The sequence below is a fragment of the Cheilinus undulatus genome, linkage group 22, assembly GCF_018320785.1.
Source record: "Cheilinus undulatus linkage group 22, ASM1832078v1, whole genome shotgun sequence".
NCBI lineage: Eukaryota > Metazoa > Chordata > Actinopteri > Labriformes > Labridae > Cheilinus > Cheilinus undulatus.
Window position 1 is genome coordinate 29,968,405 of NC_054886.1, and position 21,657 is coordinate 29,990,061.

The 21,657-nt window shown below is 38.8% G+C and overlaps 1 protein-coding gene across 1 annotated transcript in view; it reads right to left on the reverse strand.

Moving 5' to 3' along the window:
• The window catches only part of dysf (dysferlin, limb girdle muscular dystrophy 2B (autosomal recessive)), a 135,395-nt gene that overhangs the window by 59,253 nt on the left and 54,485 nt on the right, over nt 1-21,657 (reverse strand). The window contains exons 27-38 of the mRNA XM_041779036.1: nt 16,608-16,722; nt 16,417-16,522; nt 16,200-16,342; nt 14,691-14,864; nt 14,099-14,183; nt 11,959-12,036; nt 9,043-9,224; nt 6,972-7,112; nt 6,820-6,849; nt 6,691-6,726; nt 6,435-6,476; nt 2,819-2,980 (exon numbers count right to left, since the gene is read on the reverse strand). Of these exons, the coding sequence (XP_041634970.1) occupies nt 2,819-2,980; nt 6,435-6,476; nt 6,691-6,726; nt 6,820-6,849; nt 6,972-7,112; nt 9,043-9,224; nt 11,959-12,036; nt 14,099-14,183; nt 14,691-14,864; nt 16,200-16,342; nt 16,417-16,522; nt 16,608-16,722 (1,294 nt within the window). The remainder of the gene's footprint in view (nt 1-2,818; nt 2,981-6,434; nt 6,477-6,690; nt 6,727-6,819; nt 6,850-6,971; nt 7,113-9,042; nt 9,225-11,958; nt 12,037-14,098; nt 14,184-14,690; nt 14,865-16,199; nt 16,343-16,416; nt 16,523-16,607; nt 16,723-21,657) is intronic.

Here is a 21,657-nt window from a genome sequence, read left to right on the forward strand (position 1 = left end):
GTGCACATGCTTTCCCCTCAGTCCCACTCCTGAGTGGAGTCCAAGCATTTCATGCTAACAATGTTAAGGTCTGAAGTTGACTGCGGGAGTGTTTGCATGTGCTGCAGGGCAAAAGAAAAGGTCAGGAGGATTCTTTTCTTACATGCAAGTCTTTGAAACGATACTGGATGAGTCTAGCATTTAGTGAGACTTTTAAAGGCAAAAAGGTCAAAACAGAGTTCGGTTAGGAAAAAAATGTAAGTGCTGTTAAAACTAAACAAATCTGGCAACACAGTCAGCAAACTTTGCTAAGCTACATTCATGTGTTGTATTGTTGTTGTCATGTGTTGTAAGCTAAAATGTGTTGTATTAGTGTTTTGAAAGTAAACTCATTACATTTCAATGTGATTAATTTTACAAACTCAGCAATTGATAATACATTCTTGGTCTTGTCTCAGCCTCAGTCTTGTCTCTCTCTCAATCCCTAAAAGTCTTGGTCTTATCTTGGTCTCAGCTTGTCTTGGTCTTGTCTTTGCCTCTGTCTTGCCTCGGTCTCGATCCCCAAAAGTCTTGGTCTTGTCTCTGTCTCAACTTGTTTCGGCCTTGGTCTTGTCTCAGTCTTAATCCCCAGAAGTCTTGGTCTTGTCTTGGACTTGTCTCAGCCCTTAGTCTTGACTCTGTCTCAGTCCCCAAAAGGCTTGGTCTGGTCTCGGTCTCGACTTGTCCCAGTCTCAATTCCTTAAAGTCTTGTTCCTTTCTTGGTCTCTGCTTGTCACGGTCAGGTCTTGACTCTGTGTCAATCCTCAAAAGTCTTGATTTTATCTTGGTCTCGTCTTGACTCGGTCTCAATCCCCAAAAGTCTTGGTCTTGTCTTGGTCTCACCTTGTCTCAGTCCCAGTCTTGACTCGGTCTAAATGCCAAAAAGTCTTGGTCTTGTCTTGGTCCAAATTCCTAAAAGTCTTGGTCTTGTCTTGGTTTTGGCTTATCTCGGCCTCAGTTTTGACTCTGATCCTCAAAAGTCTTGGTCTTGTTTTTGTCTTGTCCCGCCTCAGTCTTGACTTGATCTCCATCCCTAAAAGTCTTGGTCTTGTCTCAGTCTCGGCTTGTGTCGGTCTCGATCCCAAAAAGTCCTAGTCTTGTTTTGGTTTGAGCTTGTCTCTGTCTCGGTCTTGACTTGGTCTTGATCCCCAGAAGTCTTGGTCTCTTCTTAGTCTCAGCATGTCTAAGTGTTGGTCTTGTATTGGTCTCGATCCTTTGGAGTCTTGGTCTTGACTTGGTCTCGATCCCCAAAAATCATGATCTTATCTTGGTCTCGTCTTGACTCAGTCGCGATACCCAAAAGTCTTGGTCTTGTCTCGGTCTCAGCTTGTCTCGCTCTTGTTCTTGACTCGGTCTCGATCCCTCAAAGTCTTGGTCTTGTCTTGGTCTCGGCTTGTCTCAGTCCTGGTCTTGACTCAGTCTAAATGCCAAAAAGTCTTGGTCTTGTCTTGGTTTCAGCTTATGTCAGCCTCAGTCTTGACTCGGATCACCGAAAGTTTTGGTCTTGTCTTGGCCTTGTCTCAGCCTCAGTCTTGACTAGATCTCCATCCCCAAAAATCTTGGTCTTGTCTCAGTCTCGGCTTGTTTGGTCTCAATCCCTAAAAGTCTTGGTCTTGTCTCGGTCGAGGCTTGTCTTGGTCTCGGTCTTGACTCGATCTCAATCCCAAAAAGTCTTGGCCTTTCCTTGTCTCAGCTCATCTCAGTCTTGGTCTTGTCTCGGTCTTGATCTCTAGGGGTCCTGGACTTGTCTCGGTCTCTGCTTGTCTTGGTCTTGGTCTTGACTTGGTCTCGATCCCCAGAAGTCTTGGACTTGTCTCGGTCTTGGCTTGTCTTGGCCTCGGTCTTGACTCGGTCTGGATCCTCAGAAGTCTTGGTCTTGTCTCGGTCTTGGCTTGTCTTGGTCTTAGTCTTGACTCGGTCTCGATCCCCAAAAGTCCCTGTCTTGACTTGGTCTCATCTTGACTCGGTCTGGATCCTCAAAAGTCTTGGTCTTATCTGGATCTCTTTTGACTTGTCCTGATCCCCAAAAGTCTTGGTTTTGTCTTGGTCTCAGCTTGTCTTGGTCTCGGTCTTGATTCGGTCTCGATCCCCAAAAATCTTGGTCTTATCTCGGTCTCCGTCTTGACTCGGTCTCAATCCCCAAAAGTCCTGGTCTTGTCTTGGTCTCAGTGCACTCTGGTCTGGGGCAAGTCTTAGTCTTGTCTTGGTCTTAGCTTGTCTCAGTCTCGGTCTTGACTCAATCTCAATCCCCAAAAGTCCTGGTCTTGTCTTGGTCTAGGTGCACTTTGGTCTCGAGCAAGTCTTGGTCTCGGATCGTGTGGTCCTGAGTACAACACTACTGGAGCCCATTGAGAAAATAGAAGCAGTTTTTCTCATTTGTATCAGATTCAGTGAAACGTTTGACCCCATTCCACTGTTGTCTCTCGTTTCAATCATCCAATCAGTCTTAGTATTAAAGTAACATTAACAAAATAAATCTTTACTCAGTCATTATTCAAAGGAACTCATCTGTTTACACAAGCATCCATGATGGGAGCCTTCATCCAAACTACTGTGAACTGCAGAATTGTTTTCTTTAATTGGAAAAATATCCGATGTCTACATTCAGACTAACTGCTTCTAATCTAACTGAAGATTTCTCCTGGTCTGGATGAGGAGAAGAAACAGTGGAGTCGATTATTGTGGTTTTACTGATGAAGATTAATGACGTTAACAAACCACATCCCAGCAGGACGCTCATCAGCCATAAAGCTGTGATTCCATCTGTGTTCGGTGTCTGTGTGTAGTACAGCGCTCTCACCACATCAAGGATGAGCTTGTTCACATCAAAGTTTGGCTTCTTCTTCATGCTGCGGATGACACAGCTCTGGATCATGACGCCTCCACACTCCACCTGCAGGCTGGGGGAGGTAACGCTGGCCAGCTGGAAGCTCTTCAGGTTACGGAGACCCCAGGCTAAGACCTGACACAGAGACACAGAAGAAAGAATCTTTATAGCCAGATTATTTATTTGATGATTGTTTTAGTGAGCTCTAGATAAGAACATCATCCATTTCAACCTTTTTACCATGTTTCCCCTCTGTCTTGGAAGAAAATCTGTCTTTATCTATTGTTTTTTTACATAAAACTTAATGTCAAACCCAAACTAATTTAAGCTCTAACAAGGTTTTCATTTATTGATTTACAGTAAAAAAAATAAACATGTTCAAATAATGTTTGACAGGACACTGGCAGGGTTTCTTTAAACATTTTACTGTTTATATTTTTTAATCAGAATGTTAAGTAAATAGGAATATAAGCTGTTCCAGCAATTTCTGTCAGAGAAAGGAAAGTTGGCTTTTTTTGGAAAAAAAATAAAAGTGATGAATATTTTAGATTAAACAAAGAATACTCTGAGATAGCCTGGGTAGCTTAAGATACAGAAAACGATAGCTAGGATAAGAAATGAACTAAAGTGAAAGAAGAATCCAGACTACCCAAGAAAGAAAGAAAGATACCTGGGGTAGTTAAAAAATGAAAAAGTTAGAGATCAGATCAGACAGTCTAAACAATGAAAAATGTAAAAACAAAAACAAAACAAACAAAAAATGCAAATATGGTGGAAAAAAAGAAAGACAAGGCTTAAAAAGTCATGCTAATAGAAAAAAAGAAGAACAAGAGAAAAGACATAAAAAGAGACAAAGTGGAAAAGAAACAAAGTCAGGCTAAAAATAAATAAATAAATAAAAGTTACAAAAAAACAATATCTTTGAAGTGCAGAACAAAAGCAATGAATAAATGAATGAATGAAAAAAATAAGTAAAAACAATTTAACTAAATAATAAATTCGATAAATAAATAATTAAAACCATGTTAGAAAAGTGATTAAACAACATAATAAAAATAATAACAATAATGAAAAGCATGGCTTATTCAAGAGGGATAAAGAAAGTGAAAAACAGCCATACCAGTGAAAATGTAATATGTATTGAAATATGAAGTAAGGGTAGCTATAAATTGATAAATACATACATACATACATACATACATACATACATACATACAGTGCTTAACAAATTTATTAGATCACCTGTCATATTTGTCTCAGAGACCATCCAGCATCATGAAGTGCTTTAATGCAGACTCTTTCATTGTCAGTGAGCTCTCCACATTTTACCATTTTGAACAGGAATGAGGAATTTCAAACTGAATTCACCATTTCATACCCAAATTAGAGCCGGCTCACTGGGCTTCTCTGAGAAGTCAGAAATGAATCAAGCATAACATTCAACCACTAAAACTCATTTTTCTGTTCAGGAATGCAAGTATCAAATATAATTTGACATATCAAGAAACAATAATGTGCTTTACTATTTTTTTCAGTGTTTTTGTAAATCAGTACATTTGAAAATTCATGGATAACAATAATAATTATGTTTTAGCATTAAAATATCATTTGGGTTAAAGAGCTTCTACATATTGGTGTATTAACCATTGCAGAAACATAAAAAATGATTTTGGTAATTACCAATGCTGTTAATTTAGGACAGCTGTGGCATAAACCTTACTTTGGTTAGGGTTAGGGTGGTCTAATAAATTTGTTAAGCACTGTACATACATACATACATACATACATACATACATACATACATACGTACATACATACATACATACATACATACATATATACATACATACATACGTACATACATACATACATACGTACATACATACATACATACATACATACATACGTACATACATACATACATACATACATACATATATACATACATACATACATACATACGTACATACATACATACATACATACATACATATATTCATACCTACATACATACATACATACATACATACATATATTCATACCTACATACATACATACATACATACATACATATATTCATACCTACATACATACATACATACATACATACATATATTCATACCTACATACATACATACATACATACATACATACGTACATACATATATACATACATACATACGTACATACATACATACATACGTACATACATACATACATATGTACATACATACATACATACATACATACATACGTACATACATACATACATACATACATACATATATACATACATACATACATACATACGTACATACATACATACATACATACATACATATATTCATACCTACATACATACATACATACATACATACATACGTACATACATACATACATACATACATACATACATACATATATTCATACCTACATACATACATACATACATACATACATATATTCATACCTACATACATACATACATACATACATACATATATTCATACCTACATACATACATACATACATACATACATACGTACATACATACATACATACATACATACATACATATATTCATACCTACATACATACATACATACATACATACATAAGCAAGCAAGCCAGGCCTGAAATTATGGACATGGGGGAAAAAGAACGATCATGATGCTAGCAAAACAACATAGCTTTGAAAAAGAAAGCAAGGGCAGTAAAAGGCTAAAGAAAAAGAGGAAAAAGATGAAGAAACAAGAAAAGAATGTCAGTGTAGCTAAAACTTATTAATCAAAAATAAATTATATATAAATACATGAATGAATGAATGAATGATGAAATAAATATTTAAAAAAGAAAAGAAAGCAAACAGAGATATTACCAAGAATGCTAGTAAAATCCAGAAAGACTTGAGAGGACATCATGTCAATATTTTTACTGAAATGTAGTCATAAGGTAAAAATGATTTCAAAAATAAATGTTTGATTCAATTTGACAAATGTGTTTCCTTGTGATTAAAATGATATTTTTATATAATTTTAATAGCTCTTATCTGGACATGGCATCATGCATTCTGCTGTCTTAAACAAGGTTTAACAATATATGAAATTGCAAGGGCTAACACTAAGATCTTGGAATTTAACAAAACAAGACAGACGATTATTGAAATTATTGCTGCAGAAATCATGTAGTATGCTAGTAAAATCCATGCTAAAGACTTGAGAGGACATCATGTCAATATTTTTACTGAAATGTAGTCATAAGGTAAAAAATGTTCAAAAATAAATGTTTGATTCAATTTGACAAATGTGTTTCCTTGTGATTAAAATGATATTTTTTTTATATAATTTTAATAGCTCTTATCTGGACATGGCATCATGCATTCTGCTGTCTTAAACAAGGTTTAACAATATATGAATTTATTTTTAGGTGCAAGGGCCACTAGGGTACATCTAAGATCTCCTCTTTGGCCTTCCATGGAATTTAACAAAACAACTCCTGTAGGGCTGATAACACATGACACACGTGAGTATTTGTTAGTAATTCATTTGTTAAATCTGCTCTTTTGTTTATGACTGTGTTCACTATGTACCCATTGCTGCAGGTTTTCAGTGAGGAATCCTGGAAACATCAACTGAGGAAGCAACACAGAAGACAGAGAGACAAACAATAAAAACAAGGTGAAATAAAGGAGAACAACTGCAGGATTAAGATTAAAGCAAAACATAAAAACACAACAGACAGAAATACTTGCAGATGTCTTACACACTTCAACACCATTGTTTGTTGTCATTATTTACCTTACAAATTTAATGGATTTTTTAAATTATTTAAACAGTGTGTTTTACCTCGTCTAGAACATGGGTGGAGGTCATGATGTCCCCCTGCAGGTAAGACAAGAACATATTAGTTCAATTTTAAAGGCAGAAAGTAGTTGGAGGTTTAAGAAAAAGATTTAAGGTAATAGAAAAACTAACCTCTTGACCTGGGATGTGGTGAATCGCTGGCTGTAAATACAAGAAAAAAAGTGTTTCTAATCTGGATTATAAACGGTCAAAAGGAAAACAACAAACAGCAGAAATAAAAGCTAAGTTTAAGGAAGTGCTGATGACGCTGACTGAACTCTGACCTTTTCTCTGCGTATGAGCTGGAAGGCCGCCAGCAGCTCGCCGGCGTTCTTGTCTCCTAAATGAATCGGGAACCAAGCCAGACGAGGAGAGGACGTGAGGGAAGGCTGACAGACGCAGCGGCCCATGAACTCATCCGCACCCTGGACATGGAAAATACATCGATGCATTATCATTTTTACAGAGTTAAACATTTTAAATTCATGCAAAACTTTCCAAGTGAAATTTTGGAATATTTTCAGGGAATTAAGGATTTTTTTTATGTTTGGGGGAGTCTGGATATAGTCAAGCCTTATGTGTAAAATTAGGAAAAGTACTTTTAATCATGGGGGATTTTATTTGGATTTTTGGGGGGAGTTTGCTTTGAAATTTTTGGGTATTCTCAAGGAAACTTGGGGTTTGTTTTTTAAATTTTGGGAACTGGGAGGCAGGATGTACTTTGGGAATTCTAGAATTGTATGGAAATTTCATGGAATTTGTAAAGATGTTCCATTCTCTGTTTTCTTCTTATAAGTTTGGAGAATGTATTTGTACATTTCAGGGGATTTGATCTGAGATTTTTAGGATTTACTTTTATTGAAAAACTTCCAGGGATTTATATGGATTTTTTGGGGGGATTCTGTAAAATTTAGACTGCATGACAAAGTTTCACTGAAGCATTTGAGAAATATTCAGATAAATTGTGGGTACTTAAAAGTAAAACTAAGAAGTTTAAAGTTATCCACCTTATTCCTGGGGCCGCTAATGTAAATCTGACTATGGGCGAAACTTCCAGTGCTAAAGCGGAAGTACATCTTCCTAATACAGCAGCTAACAACAGATGCTAACAAAGAACGACAGTTGTTTTGATAGGAATTCACCTTAAATTTTTAAATATCAATATATTTCTGCAATCACTTGTTCACCTTGTTTGTATTGTAAGCTGTAAGTAAATAAGGTGGATACCACATTATTCCTAGGGGGTCTACTATGCTATGAATGTGGGTGGAACTTCCCGTACAGTAACAGCAAAAATGTGATTCTTTCAAGGGCTTACCAAAGTGATTTAACGTCAACAGTGATTGTTCTAAAATAAATATTTACTGCTTCATTTTTGTTAAATCAATATGAACTTAAAGCTTTAAATAATATTTTCTGTAATGCTCAGTACCTGTTGCTTCGTTTGCGGTACCAATAACGTGACAAAGATAAATACTTGGATTGTTTGGTTTTATGAATATAATTCCCACACTTTAAAAGGTATTAGTTTGAAAAATGAACATTTCAGCAACCCCACGAACTAGAAATTTATCTGAAGGTGTTGTCCAAACCCATTTAACAAAATGTGATTGACTTTTACTATAGGCTACTGATATGAAGCTAATAAAGTTAGCTAAATATGCCAGTCTATGTTATCTGAGACAATGTCGTCACTTTGTACTCTCTAGTAGAGGGCGGAGAAATAATAATATTTATTTAGATAGAGAGGACTGGAAGTTGCGGCCATATTTTATGCAAAGAATCATGGGGGCTAGGAATAAGGTGGATAAGAATTTTAAACAGATATTGTAGGTAGTTTCTTTGACAGTTCAGTGAATTTATGTTGATATTGGATATCACTTTTGGTCTAATTTAATTCATTATCAAAGACAAGCCTAGGCTTTTAAGATGATCAGATTATACCTATCCCCAATAAGTGAAATAAACTAAAAATATATTCTGAACAAAAGCGCCGCTCTCAGGAGGATAAAGTGTCCATTGGGATTAACTATTCTCCTTACACATTCAGACACTGGGGATGTAACACGAGCCACTTTAGGAGTTCAGAATCTTACCTAAGAATATTTCAAGGTGTGATCAGAGGAGCTGGGGATCAAACCCCTAATCTCACGGTTGAGAGATGGCAGATTCTAACACTGATCACAACCATCCAAATATTTCTGCCTGCTTTTACAAGTACACCTATGATCTTTGACTCCTCTCTTCTGTCCTCAGTTATTTCCACATTTGCTGACAAAAGAAGGTGCCAAAGGTTCAACATCCAATTAACATACAGAAAATGTTCATAAAATTCAAGGAAATCCATAAACTCACGTATGTATCCGAGTCATATAGTTCCACGACTACATTGGGTGGAGTTGCCATGGTGACCTCGGGGTCTCCAAAAATCTCCACCTCATAGAAGATGAGCGTCTGGTCCCAGGTAGGGTTCAGAGAGTTGCGTACAGTCACCGTTTTCTGGGACTGATGGAGGAATGAGACAATGGCATAGGAATCTGTGGACAGAGAGCATTTGGACTTAGATCTTGATTTTGGATAAGATTACATGTATTTTAATAAATAGGGTCAAAACAATTTACCTTATTTAGCAGTGAAAGTCTAAAATTTTGTTCTAAATCAAGATAAAATACCAGATAAGACAAATTTGGTAGAGGTCAGAAGGTTTAACAAACAAATGTTTTGTTGGTGAATGAGGCCAACTGAGGGTCCCTAAATAGTACAGCTAACTATGCATGTCCCAGTCCGTCCTGGCGTCCCATGCAGTGACATCAGCATCTTGGGAATGCCGAGCTCAAGGCGGAGAGCTGGGAATGCCGCTCCAAGAAGTTTGTTATTCCAGGTCACAACCGCTCTCCGTGTTAACACACACACACACAAACACACAGCTCAGAGTGTGGACACATGCATAAAAACACATAAATGTACAGTTAAACACACAAAGCCGATAGTTTGTTATTTCAGTCCCAGTAAAGAGTCTCTGTGGAGCCGTTAGCTAAAGAGTAAACAGAAGCTAGGTTGCATTTTCCCACCAGCCCTCAATTAACCTTGGAACTGACACACAAACACACAAAAACACTACACACTCAATGTTCAGACACACCACCCATGGTGACCTGTTCAATTAGAGTCTATTCCCAGCAGCCCATTAGCTCATATAAACAGCAATACAAACAGCCCAAGGGGGTTATGTAAGTTTGTGTGGATACGTGTATGTGGAGCAGTAGTTGGGACCTCTGCTGGAACCTCAAAGGCACATGAACACAAAAAAGACTGAATAAAGAGAGGTAAGGAGAGTGGGATGACGGGGAGCTAGGGGAGGAGAAGGAAGAGTGGGGAATGAAGGGACAGGAGGAAACGAATGTCCATGTGGGCCCCCAATGGGTTATATGCGGGCTACAGTATGGGTCCCATGTGGGTTTGTCTATGGGTTCCATAAAGAGATCCTTGCAACTGCCCATTTTTACTACAAGTAGGATCTATCATGGATCTCTAGAGATGGGGTCTATATAGAACTCATATGAGCTGATCCACACTTGCAGTTCACATGGGTAATCACAGGTGGGGCCACCATGGAACCCACAGACAAACCAACATGGGACACATACTGTAGCCCACATTTAACCCATGTGGAGCCCACAAGGACATGCTGGCTGGGTAGAGTCATTTTGGAAAGGTTCACAAATGTTCCAAGTTTTCTCCATTTGTGGACAATGGCACTCACTGTGGCTCACTGGAGTCCCAAAGCCATAGAAATAGCTTTGCAACCTTGTTATCTGGCACTCACTTTATGTAACTCAAATCTTTCAAATCCCACCCTTATTCCAGTCCCTACTGGTGTTCCACAGGGTTCTGTCTCGGGGACCCTTCTCATGATTACTAGATTCTCAATTTGTGGTTAATGGCTCTCACTGTGATTTTCTTGAGTCCCAAAGCCTTAGAAATGGCTTTGTAACCCTTTTGCAGTTGGCCTGTAATTTGGTAGTACTCCCTTGCACTCACCTTATCTAATTCAAATCTTTCAGATCCCACCCATCTCCAGTCTCTGCTGGCGTTCCACAGGGTTCTGTCTTGAGGCCCCATCTCATGAATACTGGAGTAATTATGGTAGGCTGGCCACCCCTGGGAAGGTTCAACATAGTTTCAAGTTCTCTATTTGTGGATAACGGCTCTCCTTGTGGTTCCTAAAAGTCCGAAAGCCATAGAAATGGCTTTGCTCCCTTTTAGTAACTTGCCAATTACTCTGGCACTCATTTATTTGACTCCCATTTAAAAAGTCCCACCCCTTCCAGTTTCTGCTGGTGTTGGAGCCCCTTCTCATGATTATTGAGATCTTTATAGGCCGGCCACTCCTGGGAAGGTACAACATAGTTTTATCCATTTGTGGAAAATGGCTCTCACCATGGTTGGCTTGAGTCCCAAAGCCTTGGAAACAGTTTTGTAATCCTTTCCAGACTGATAGATGCCAGCGACTTCTCATCTGTTCTTGAATTTCTTTACATGGCGCCACGATGTGTTGCTTTTTGGGACCTTGTAGCCTACTTCACGTCGTCAGACAGGTTCTATTTAAGGGATTTCTTAATTCAACAGGTCTGGCAGTAATCAGGTCTGGATGTGGCTAGTGAAATTGAACTCAGCTCTCCAATTCTGCACTGTAAGTTGGTATATAGAAGTAAGAAAGAAAGACAGAAAGACCTCAGTCCTTGATAGCTGATTCAGTCTTAATCATGGCCGACCAGACACCATTAGACTCCGGATTAACACACAAGTGAAGCCCATCCATCAACTCTACTCATCCATTACAGTGTATGTTCATGTGTATGTGCGCCTCTAACCATCTCCTTAACCAGCCTCTTTCTCTCTCTCATCTATCATTCCACTCTTCCTCCGTCTATTCATCCCTCTGTTTTTTAAAGCCTTGTCTCTGTTTTCACATCTGAGTCTGCGGTTGGTTTCTGATTAACGCACACAGAAGCAGTAGTTTCCATGACCTTCTTCGAATAAAAGAAAAACATGTTCCCTTCTCTTTTCCCCCCTCTCTCTCTCTGTGTGTCAACCTCTATTTTTATAACCCTACTCTCCCCTTTCTCTCCCTCCATCCTTCACTCCACTTGGCAAAACAGTAACGCCAAACCCAGGCATGATTTCAGCTTTTTAATATTAGTGGGTATAAATCTTTCATATGTTGCTTTCTATCTCTATCAAATTGAATGATACATTTGTGCACATTACCTGAGAAGCTGTCTTTGTCCATGGGCAGCAGGTCTCGGGCCTGGTAGAGGTAGCAGCGCAGGTGGTAACGGGTGCCACCTGGACACAAATACAATGACACGGAAACACAATTTTGGCATTAGCGTACTACGTTTTAGCGGATAATTATGTTGGGGTGCAATTTGGAGGCATAAAAGTAACAGATAGTACCATAACCAGCCACTTCCCTAGAGTCACTTCTAGGGGGCTCACAAATAGAGAAATGTAGGCAGTAAGCAAAAGCTTTGATGCCAAGCTAGCTGTCATCATGAATGCCTGTTTGTTTAGTTTGACATTATAACGTCAAAAAATTGTCATATTTCAGGGAAAATTTCACAAAGAAGCATTTATGACTTCTCTTTCTGTTTTCAACATCTTATTTGGCTGAAAATAATGATTAAACAGGGTCACGTTTGAAACCGTAACACCACAATTGGCTAGCATTAGCTTTAGCCTTTTCAGTGGTTCCAATGGGATGAGATGTTTCCATAGAACATGCAGATTTACTCTGCATTAAATCATTTGAATGTATGCACAACTGAAATTTCACATTTTCTAAGCTTTCCTTGTCCAAACCCCAATTCCAAAAAAGTTGGGATGTCGTGTAAAAAGATTTGCATATTCTTTTCAACATATGATCTGGGTAATACAGCACAACACAACATTTTCTTATGTTTAAACTGATAAACTTGTTTGTTCTTCTGTGAATATACATACACTCTGAATTTGTTGAATACAACCAGTTCCAAAAGCTGTTACAGAAGCAAGAAAACACTAAAAGTTATTGCATGCTTAAAAAGCATTCCAGGGGTAATAAGGTTAATTAGTACCATAACTGGGTATAAAAGGAGCTTCTAAAAGGTTTAGTTATGGGCTGAGATTTGTGCCACTAGAAACTGAATTTGAATGACATTGAATTTGAAAAGCATGATTTGAATTTAAATTTAATGTTTTGAAACTGAATTTAATGTCTTAAAAATGATTTTTTTTTTTTTGCTTTGAAACTGAATTTATTTGCTTTGAAATTGTATTTTAGTCCCTTGCGCATTCAACTCTATATATTCCTTAAATTCAAAATTCAAAATTCATTTTCAGTTCATTCAATTAAAATTCAGTTCTACAATTCAATTTCAGTTCAGCGTGGCACACCGTTTACATCATCCACTTCTGTGAGGAAGAGTAATCGAGGACAGATAGTTCTAAACTGAGCGGGACTGCCAAAAATACAAAAGAGAAGAAGAACTGGGTGGAGCAGGTGGAGCAAGCGGAGCGGGTGGAGTGAGCGGAGCTGGCGTCTTTTCCACGATGTCTCAATACCAGGGATGCAATGATCAGGTTTGTATTAAACTTAGAATTATTCATATTTATCATCGTTTACAGGAAGAAAAACACAATGTAAGTCCTAACATTACTGTAACTATTGGTGCTAGCTACTAATATGGTTCAGCATAGCTTCTGTCAATATTACAGGGATAGCTACATAATAATTTTTGAAATGGTGCTTGATCTGTAGTGTTTACAACATGGTTATTTCATGAATGTAACTGCAAAACGTTTTTTTTTTTTTTTTTTGAATAAAGTTGCATATAAAAAGGTAAATGAAAGAAAAAATTCTAAAACATACTGGCAGATAATGTCCGTTCTGTTCTGACAGATCAGCATCTCACAGAAACAGTCTACAAGAGGGGGCATCTGAGATCTGCAGCCAGACCCCTCATGACTTAAGGAGCTGGGGATCAAACCCATAAGTCATAAGACAACCAACTCTACCAACTGAGCCACATTTGCCCCAATGTCCTATGGGCTGAAGAGGAAAAGGACCATCCAGTCCATGATTAATGCAAAGATCAAAAGCCAGCATCTGTGATGGTGTTGGGGTGTATTAATGCCCTTGGCATGGGTCACTTGCACAAGAATTCCACTTTAAATACTTCAACAGTTAATGTCTTGAGTCCCCACATGCTTACAGAGTGTCGTTAGAAGAAAGAAGTGATTAACCAAGAGGTAAACATGCACTTGTCCCAACTTTTTTGGAATTGATATTTGTACAAAATGTGTATTGAACACATATGTGGAGTCTGATGGCTGCCATGATTATAGAAATGAAAGTTGTGTATCTTACGATCGAAGAAGCAAGAAATAGTCGGTCTGTTGACTCCAAACGTGGTTGTGACGGACTTGTCATCATTTTTGTCTTCTATGCTGCTCTGTGGAAGGAAAAGGAAGATTAAATCTTATTTAGAAAGGAGAGAACTGACAGGAAGGAGATAAATCACAGGAGTACACAAGCCTTCTGTAGGGCATTAAAGGTAAAAGTTTAAAAGTCTTAACATTAAGAAAATATTCTGAGGACATCCTTGCATGGCATAGTCTTGAGTTTGGGCTTCTTAGTTAGAGTTCTAGGCTGCTACACATGGAGGAAGTCTCATGGATTCTGAGGTGTAACTTTGAAGCTCAGTGATGGTGGTTATGGCCTGGAAATGTTATCTTACTCTTGCTTTTGTTAGGTCCTAAATATTTATTTTGGTGCATACAAGAGTATTCTAGTGGAAATCTAGATCCACTAGTAGATCTTATCACCAAATATGAAGTAGTGCAGTTGCCCATACACTTTTGGGCATGTCACATATCTCAAATGCCAAACACAGGCCATTTTATAAGACCACTGTGGGCTCATGAACCCCAGTAAATCAAAGAGTCAGAGTCCCATTTACCAGAGAACACTCCAGGGCAAAGATGGCCGCCGGGCCTGTCTTCTCCAGCGGTTCCATGCGGCACCTCCACCTGCGCCTCCTGAAGCTGTCTGTCTTCTTGGGTTTCAGGTGGAACCTCCAGCCAAACAGCGAGGCGTACTCCCAGCCCTCCCGCTCTGTCTCATCAGGACGCTGCTGTGAGAGCACAAACACAGAAACAATCCTGTCATCTGTGAGTTTCAGCCTCTCCGGTACTTATTTGTGGGAATATGTCACCATCTAGAGGCTGAAAGAGAGAACTTCAACTGCTGGGACAAGATGGGGCTTCGAAGTATGTCATCAGATATGAACCTTTCTTCATTTTTATTGCATATTTGCCACATTTTATATTAGATGCAAATAACCAGAGTAAATACAAATGCATTTCTGTGTGATGATTTCACTTGTTAAGGTAAAAAGCCATCCAAACCTACCTGGCCCTATGTGAGAAGGCAATTCCCCCTTTTTTAAAATAAAGAACTAACTGTGATTAACCACATTTTTTGAAAGCTGAATTCAAGTTCTCTAGCTACACAGGACTGATTACTTCCAGACCTGCTGAATCAAGAAATCCCTTAAATAGAACCTGTCTGACAAAGGGAAGTAGGTTAAAAGAGTTCAAAAAGCATCTTCAGAAATCAAAGAGCAGATTAGCATCTGTCAGTCAGGAAAGGGTTACGAAGCCATTTCCAAAGCTTTTGGACTCTTGTAAACCACAGTGAGAGCCGTTATCCACTAATGGATAAAACTTAAAACTATGTTGAACCATCCCAGGAGTGGCCGCCCTACCGAAATGACTCCAATAATCATGAGAAGGGGTCCCAGGACAGAACCCTGTGGAACACCAGCAGAGACTGGAAAAGGGTGGGCTTTGAAGGCTTTCATTTGAATTAACTGAGTTTCAGGGATGAATGCCACTGATAGGCCAGCTGCCAAAGGGTAACAAATCAATTTCAAAGGCTTTGGGACCCTAGCAAACCACAATGAGAGCCATTATCCACAAATGGAGAAAACTCAACAGTTGCAAACTTTCCTAGGAGTTGCGGACCAACCAAAATGACTCCAAGAGCGCATCAACGACCCATCCAGGAGGTCACAGAAGAATCCAGAACATCTAAAGACCTGCAGGTCTCACTTCACTTGGTTAAGGTCAGAGTTCATGATTCAACAATAAGAACAAGACTGAGTCCAGCTCTGAATGAGTTAAAAAAACAAAGTTGAGGTCTTGGAGTGGCCCTCCAATTAGGTTGAATTACAGCAATTCTGCAAAGAAGAGTGGTCCAAAATTCCTCCGCAGCAATCTGAAGACTCATCACCAGATATTACAAACACTTCCTTGCATTGGAACAGCCAGTTATTTAGTTTAGGGGCAAATTACCTTTTCACATAGTGCCAGGTAGGTTTGGATGGCTTTTTCTCTCAGTTAATGAAATCATGTATTTTCCTTTTGCAAGAAAATCTCTTGGTATGTCTCGCTACATATCCCTCTACCTTTCTCAGAGCCTCCATCTTCTGCTGGTCTCTTCGTCTTAGTCTTATCCATCGTCTTCTCCGGTTTGTGTGGTACATCTTCTCTGCTGGGACCCAGGATTTAGGGCGGCGGTCTGGAGGGATAGTGATGCCGTACTCCCAACCTGGACACACAAAACAACAGTGCCTAATACTGTGTTTCATGCAGGTCTTCTTGTTGGAAGGTGTGATTTTGTACCTTGATCATCCACAGCCCTGTTGAGGTCTTCGCTCCACTCCACCTCTTCCCAAGACCAACCTGGAGGGCACTCCACCTCGTCTTTTGGCACTGCCTTCTCTCCATTCTGACACACATTGAATAAATTACGCAGTGGTCATTAGAAAGTAGAAACACCGACATGAAGACATGTAATATTTACGCACACTTACCACGTCGGTGTAGCCCTCTGGCATGCCGATCCACTGCCCCCCTGGCAGCCTCATCTGGTTTTCAAACACTTCCTCTGTGAAGGTCATGTGACCAGCGTCCACGTCAAACAGCAGTCTGAAAGTTAACAGCCCACATTAATACACACAACCACACACAATCATGCTGCTATAGCCTGGGAATAATTTCATAACAGCAGAATGCAGATTGTCCTCTTCAGGCCCCTGTAGTTTTATTTACCAAGTGAGTCTTGCATAATTCAGACAGGACCAATTTGTCAAGAAAAAAAAACAAACAAACAGTTGCAGTAACCAATATTCATCTTCATTAGCAGTTATAAATTTGATCTAAATGCTGTCATTTATATCTGGAAGCATGATTGTTCTGGGATCATTCTGCCCCTCCATGAGCCTATGTGGAAAGCTTCAAACAGGAACAGCACATCTTCTAGCTCTTCCTGTGCCTTTCAGGAAAGCCTGATGCAGGGAGAGAAGCAGCTATAAACCCCAAGCAGAGCAGACATCAACAACAACAGAATGGCATTGTTTAAAGTCATATGTAGCATAAAGGAGGAGCTGGGGTGGAGGAGGGTTGCAGAAGAAGCAGCAAAGAGTGTGACACTAGTGTGCCTTAAGGCAAGTCTAGGTGTGACATGGGAATTTGTACAATACGCTATTACTACAACTTTATGGCAAGTGCTGTAACCAGGCCCGCCTACAGATCTGGCTAGACCCCTGAAACCCCCCAGAGAATGGGACGTCCCCAGTTAGAATTTATTCATGATATCATTGCATGTGTGTTGGATCAGTAGCATTGGTGCTAGCATCCTGGCTAACAGTTATCTCATTTAGAGCTGAAAAGTATGTCAAGCTATTATTGGGTTATAACTGGTGTTGAAATCATTAATTCATGCAATTTTTAACCAAGTTAACCAATTTTTCTACCCATTTTTGCCACTTTTTTGACAACTTAAACAATTTTGTTGCTTTTTAGCATTTTTTTTACCACTTCTTATTACTACTTTTGACCCATTTTGGCCACTTTTTGGAACTTTTGGCCACATTTAACCAATTTTTGCTTTGTTTTTGCCACTTCTCACTCAATTTTGCTTTTTTTATGGCCATTTTTTCTGTCACTTTTAACCCCCTTTTTACCACCTTTTAGCAACTTAAACCCTTTTTTTTGCCACTTTTCTGCCACTTGTGATCTATTTTGACACTTTTAACCCCTATTTGCCACCTTTATGCCAAATTTGGCACACTTCTGCCTTTATTTGACCACTTTTTTGCCCAATTTTGCCCCTTTTCTTAATCACTAATAGCCTATTTTTACCACTCTTTTACAACATTTAACTCTTTAGACCACATGTAACCAACTTTTGCCACTATTTTGACACTTTCAACAAGTTTTACCAATTTCAAGCCATTGTTTAGCCACTTTTTAACCAGTTTTTTCCATTTCTGACTTCTATTTTATTTCGATTTTAATATGGTGCGCCTTGAGATTTTGGCTTAACTCTAGGTGTGCCTTGGGCGAAAAAAGTTAGAAAATCACTGAATTAGGCAATAGTAGGCTTAGAGCGAATCAGCTGGCCATCAGCTGATGAGGGCTCGCGAGATCAGCTGATCTTGACAACACAGCAGACTCTGTGGCCTGCATCAGCTAACGCTATAAACTTTGTAAAATGCGAAAATGTAAATGTTTTACCTTGATCTTTTGGTATGTTAGCCTTGATTATGACTCAAGAACAATGTTTTGAAATGCTAAATGGCCTGAATTGCAAAGACTTTGTATCAATTATGTTTGTAATAATATTTCTTTTGGTTATTTAAAGATAATCTGAAATGACAGGGCAATGTCGTTGGGGGAGGGGTCAGTGTTCAGGGGCCTCATTTCAGAGTCTGCTTAGGGTCTCACTTTGGCCAGGGGCGGCCCTGAGTAAAGCGCTTGCAGAATGGCCTAAACAAATTGTTCATGCAGTCTCAACTATAGCAGTAAGTCAGTTCCCAAGTGTTTGCAAAAATATATTCTTTATTTTTCCTTCTAGCTGTGGAGCACTTTCTTGTTAGAGCTTTGTCAGTAAATTTGACCTTGACTTACAGTCTTAAACACTGAGAATGCTGTCGCCATGGGTAAGCCATGATTTGACTGTCTATAATTTGCACTTTCATTCATATATTCACCTTTAGCTTTAAGCTAAATAAAATCAGCAATATTTAGAGGATAGGGTACATATTCAGAGGGGTGTACAGGATATAAAGTGTTACTAATGTATACATCAGACTGATAGGAATATATCAATACTCATTTGCAGATCAATCCAAACTGTTTTCTAGGGTCTAAAGCCAACTAGAGCCTCCTTTAGCAGTCCAAACCATGTAAAGGCTCTTTTCAAATTGTTTTTTTTTTTTCTTTTTGTTATACAATTGTTTTTGTTGTGAAAAATCTGAAGCTCAAAGGGCCTTAGTTTTTTCTTTATGTAAGGCAAATTCATGTAAATTGTGTGGCTTAATGCAAACAGAGAAGCTTTCTTTACTGATCTTAGAAAAGTGGGAATAGAAGAATAGCGCTCAAGCAGTCGTTGTTATATTTGAAGATGTTTTAAACTGTTAACTACTGCAGTGGTGAGACCTGTGTACATGTTTAAGTTTACTGGACACATGAAGGTATAGTTTAGTTTTCAAATGAGATTTTTTTGGGCCTTTTCGTAGACATATTTTGATACTAGAAGAATGACCAAGAAGTCAAAAAGAAAAGGGGATCAGTTTGAACGATGGGTTAGTGAGGTGGCGGCACAAGAGACTATCTACGTCTGAAACTGTTGATACAATGTCCATCTAGTTTTTTTTTTTTTTTTTTTTTTTTTTTTTTTTTGACAGCCTTAGAAAAAGAGATTCTCAGGGCAGAGAAAAATAAAGGCCCTAAATTATTGGACACAAAAATGCAGTAAGCATTTTTAGTCTGTGAACGTTTTTTTTTTTTTTTTCCTTCAGACAGACTCTGTTGTTACTGGAAGAATGACCAAAAAAGTCCCAGGTTTGTCCCATCAGGATCAGAGATCTCTGCTTCAAAGGTGACCTTTCCAAGAAAACCAGCACCACACATTCAAATAACTGGTCTAAATATTTGCATACAGGATGCACTGAATCAAGGTGGATTTAGAAACATCTATAGTAACGATGCTACACAGTGGAGATTACGTACATGAACATAGAAACTGATAACAATTCTCGTTAGGCTTAGAAGAAAGGCAAGAGTTAGGGGTAGGCCAAGGGTATACCATCATCGTTATTAGCAGATATATAAGTCCATTTAAAACAACAACAATAAATAAATAAAACCAATATTGAGTAAAATATCAAAAAACAATCAACAGACAAACAAAGCAGCTCCCAATTCATTTAAGACATCTATACCAGTGTCTCCACAAGGATGACTGGTATCTTACAACACCATGACTGGGATTAGTCAACAGCAAGATAATGGAGTTCTTTAAGAAATCCACCATTTTTGAAACGAGTCAAAAGTTGAGCAAAAACCACCACCCTTGGCAAGACACAGTGCATTCTGGGATACAAACAGACAGTATGGCAATGGGCTACAACACTTGCTACAGGAATGATTGAAAGATAAATACTAAATTGATAAAAAGTCTTCCACTGCAAAATGTTCTGTAAGAGCTGCAAAGGTGTAAATGTCATTATTAAACCCTACAATGGAGGGCTTTCATAGGATATAACAACTACGTGGCTCTGAATTATGGTTCAAATTTTATTAAACTCTGATTAAATGTGTCTCTTCTTGTCATATACAACATCGCCAGTTTCAGAGGAAGCTACTGGAAGCTACACTAGAGCGCATCAACAGATGATGTGCAAGTGACCCATGCCATGGCAACTAATACACCCCGACACATACTGGAAGTTGGCTTGATGGCCATTATTTCCTGAAGGATTTCAAAATGTGGACACATCAGACCCCAGACCAGTTTTCTTCTTTTGGTCAGTCCATCTCAGATGAGCTCAGGTCCAAAGAGGTCGATGACTTTCAGGTTCTAAAACCCTCTTTGTCAATTCAGGCCAGGCTTAAAAAACAGCAGATTTAACTTTGTCTGACTAATAGATAATTCAAACTGAGTACAACTGTGGTTAGGGGAAGGACATCGTGTTCTACACCAGGGTTTTAAGCACTTCTGTGTTTTTAAATGTGCTATTTGAATATTCTTTAGCTTGAATCAGCAGAAGGAGGGAAGCTAGGAAGGACAGCCAAGCGCACACTCTCAGGATTGTCACATAAATTTGAACAATAGCCATTAGGGAGCACAACAAATGCAGTGACTGCAAAGTATGAATGCTGGAAGTGCAAAGTATGATGGATGTTAGAAATGGAGGACCAACTTCTTGATTTGTGGCAACCACATGACTGCTCATAATTATCTCACTGCAGACTCCAGCTCTCAGACACCACTGTCAGGATGAAATTTTAAAAACCTTTTAAAAACCTTCAAAATAGAAACTGATCACATTTCTGGTAAGGGTAAGGAGAAGAGCCAGGGTTAAGCCTTGTCCACACAGAGACAAAAACAATATACTTCTGTTACGTTTTGAAAAATTTTTCCGTAAATACGGGATTGTTTCAGGAAATGTCCTGGTTGCTCTTCTGGTGGTTCTCCTTGGTGGATTTGAAGGGGCTCTATGCAAGATTTAGAAAAATATCAGTGTAGCGACACCGCCGGCCATTAGTTGAGCTACAACAACATTGTGTTGCTCGTCCACGACGACGCGCTCCTTGCTCATGAACGAGCCTCCAGTTTATCAGCTGATACACACGCAGACCAAGGTGATTTACCAGCATCATGTGTACAGAGGAGGTAAGTGAAGTCACACTTCAAAGTTCCACGAACTAAAAACAAAAATGAATAAAGTATATTTGAACCTCTAGTGCGAACACGGCACAAAATTAAATATTGGTTCATATGAGGCGATTAAAAAAGGACAATATTTTTCCGACCATTTCTATGAATGAACAACTTCACTTCTTAGTGCAGCATTG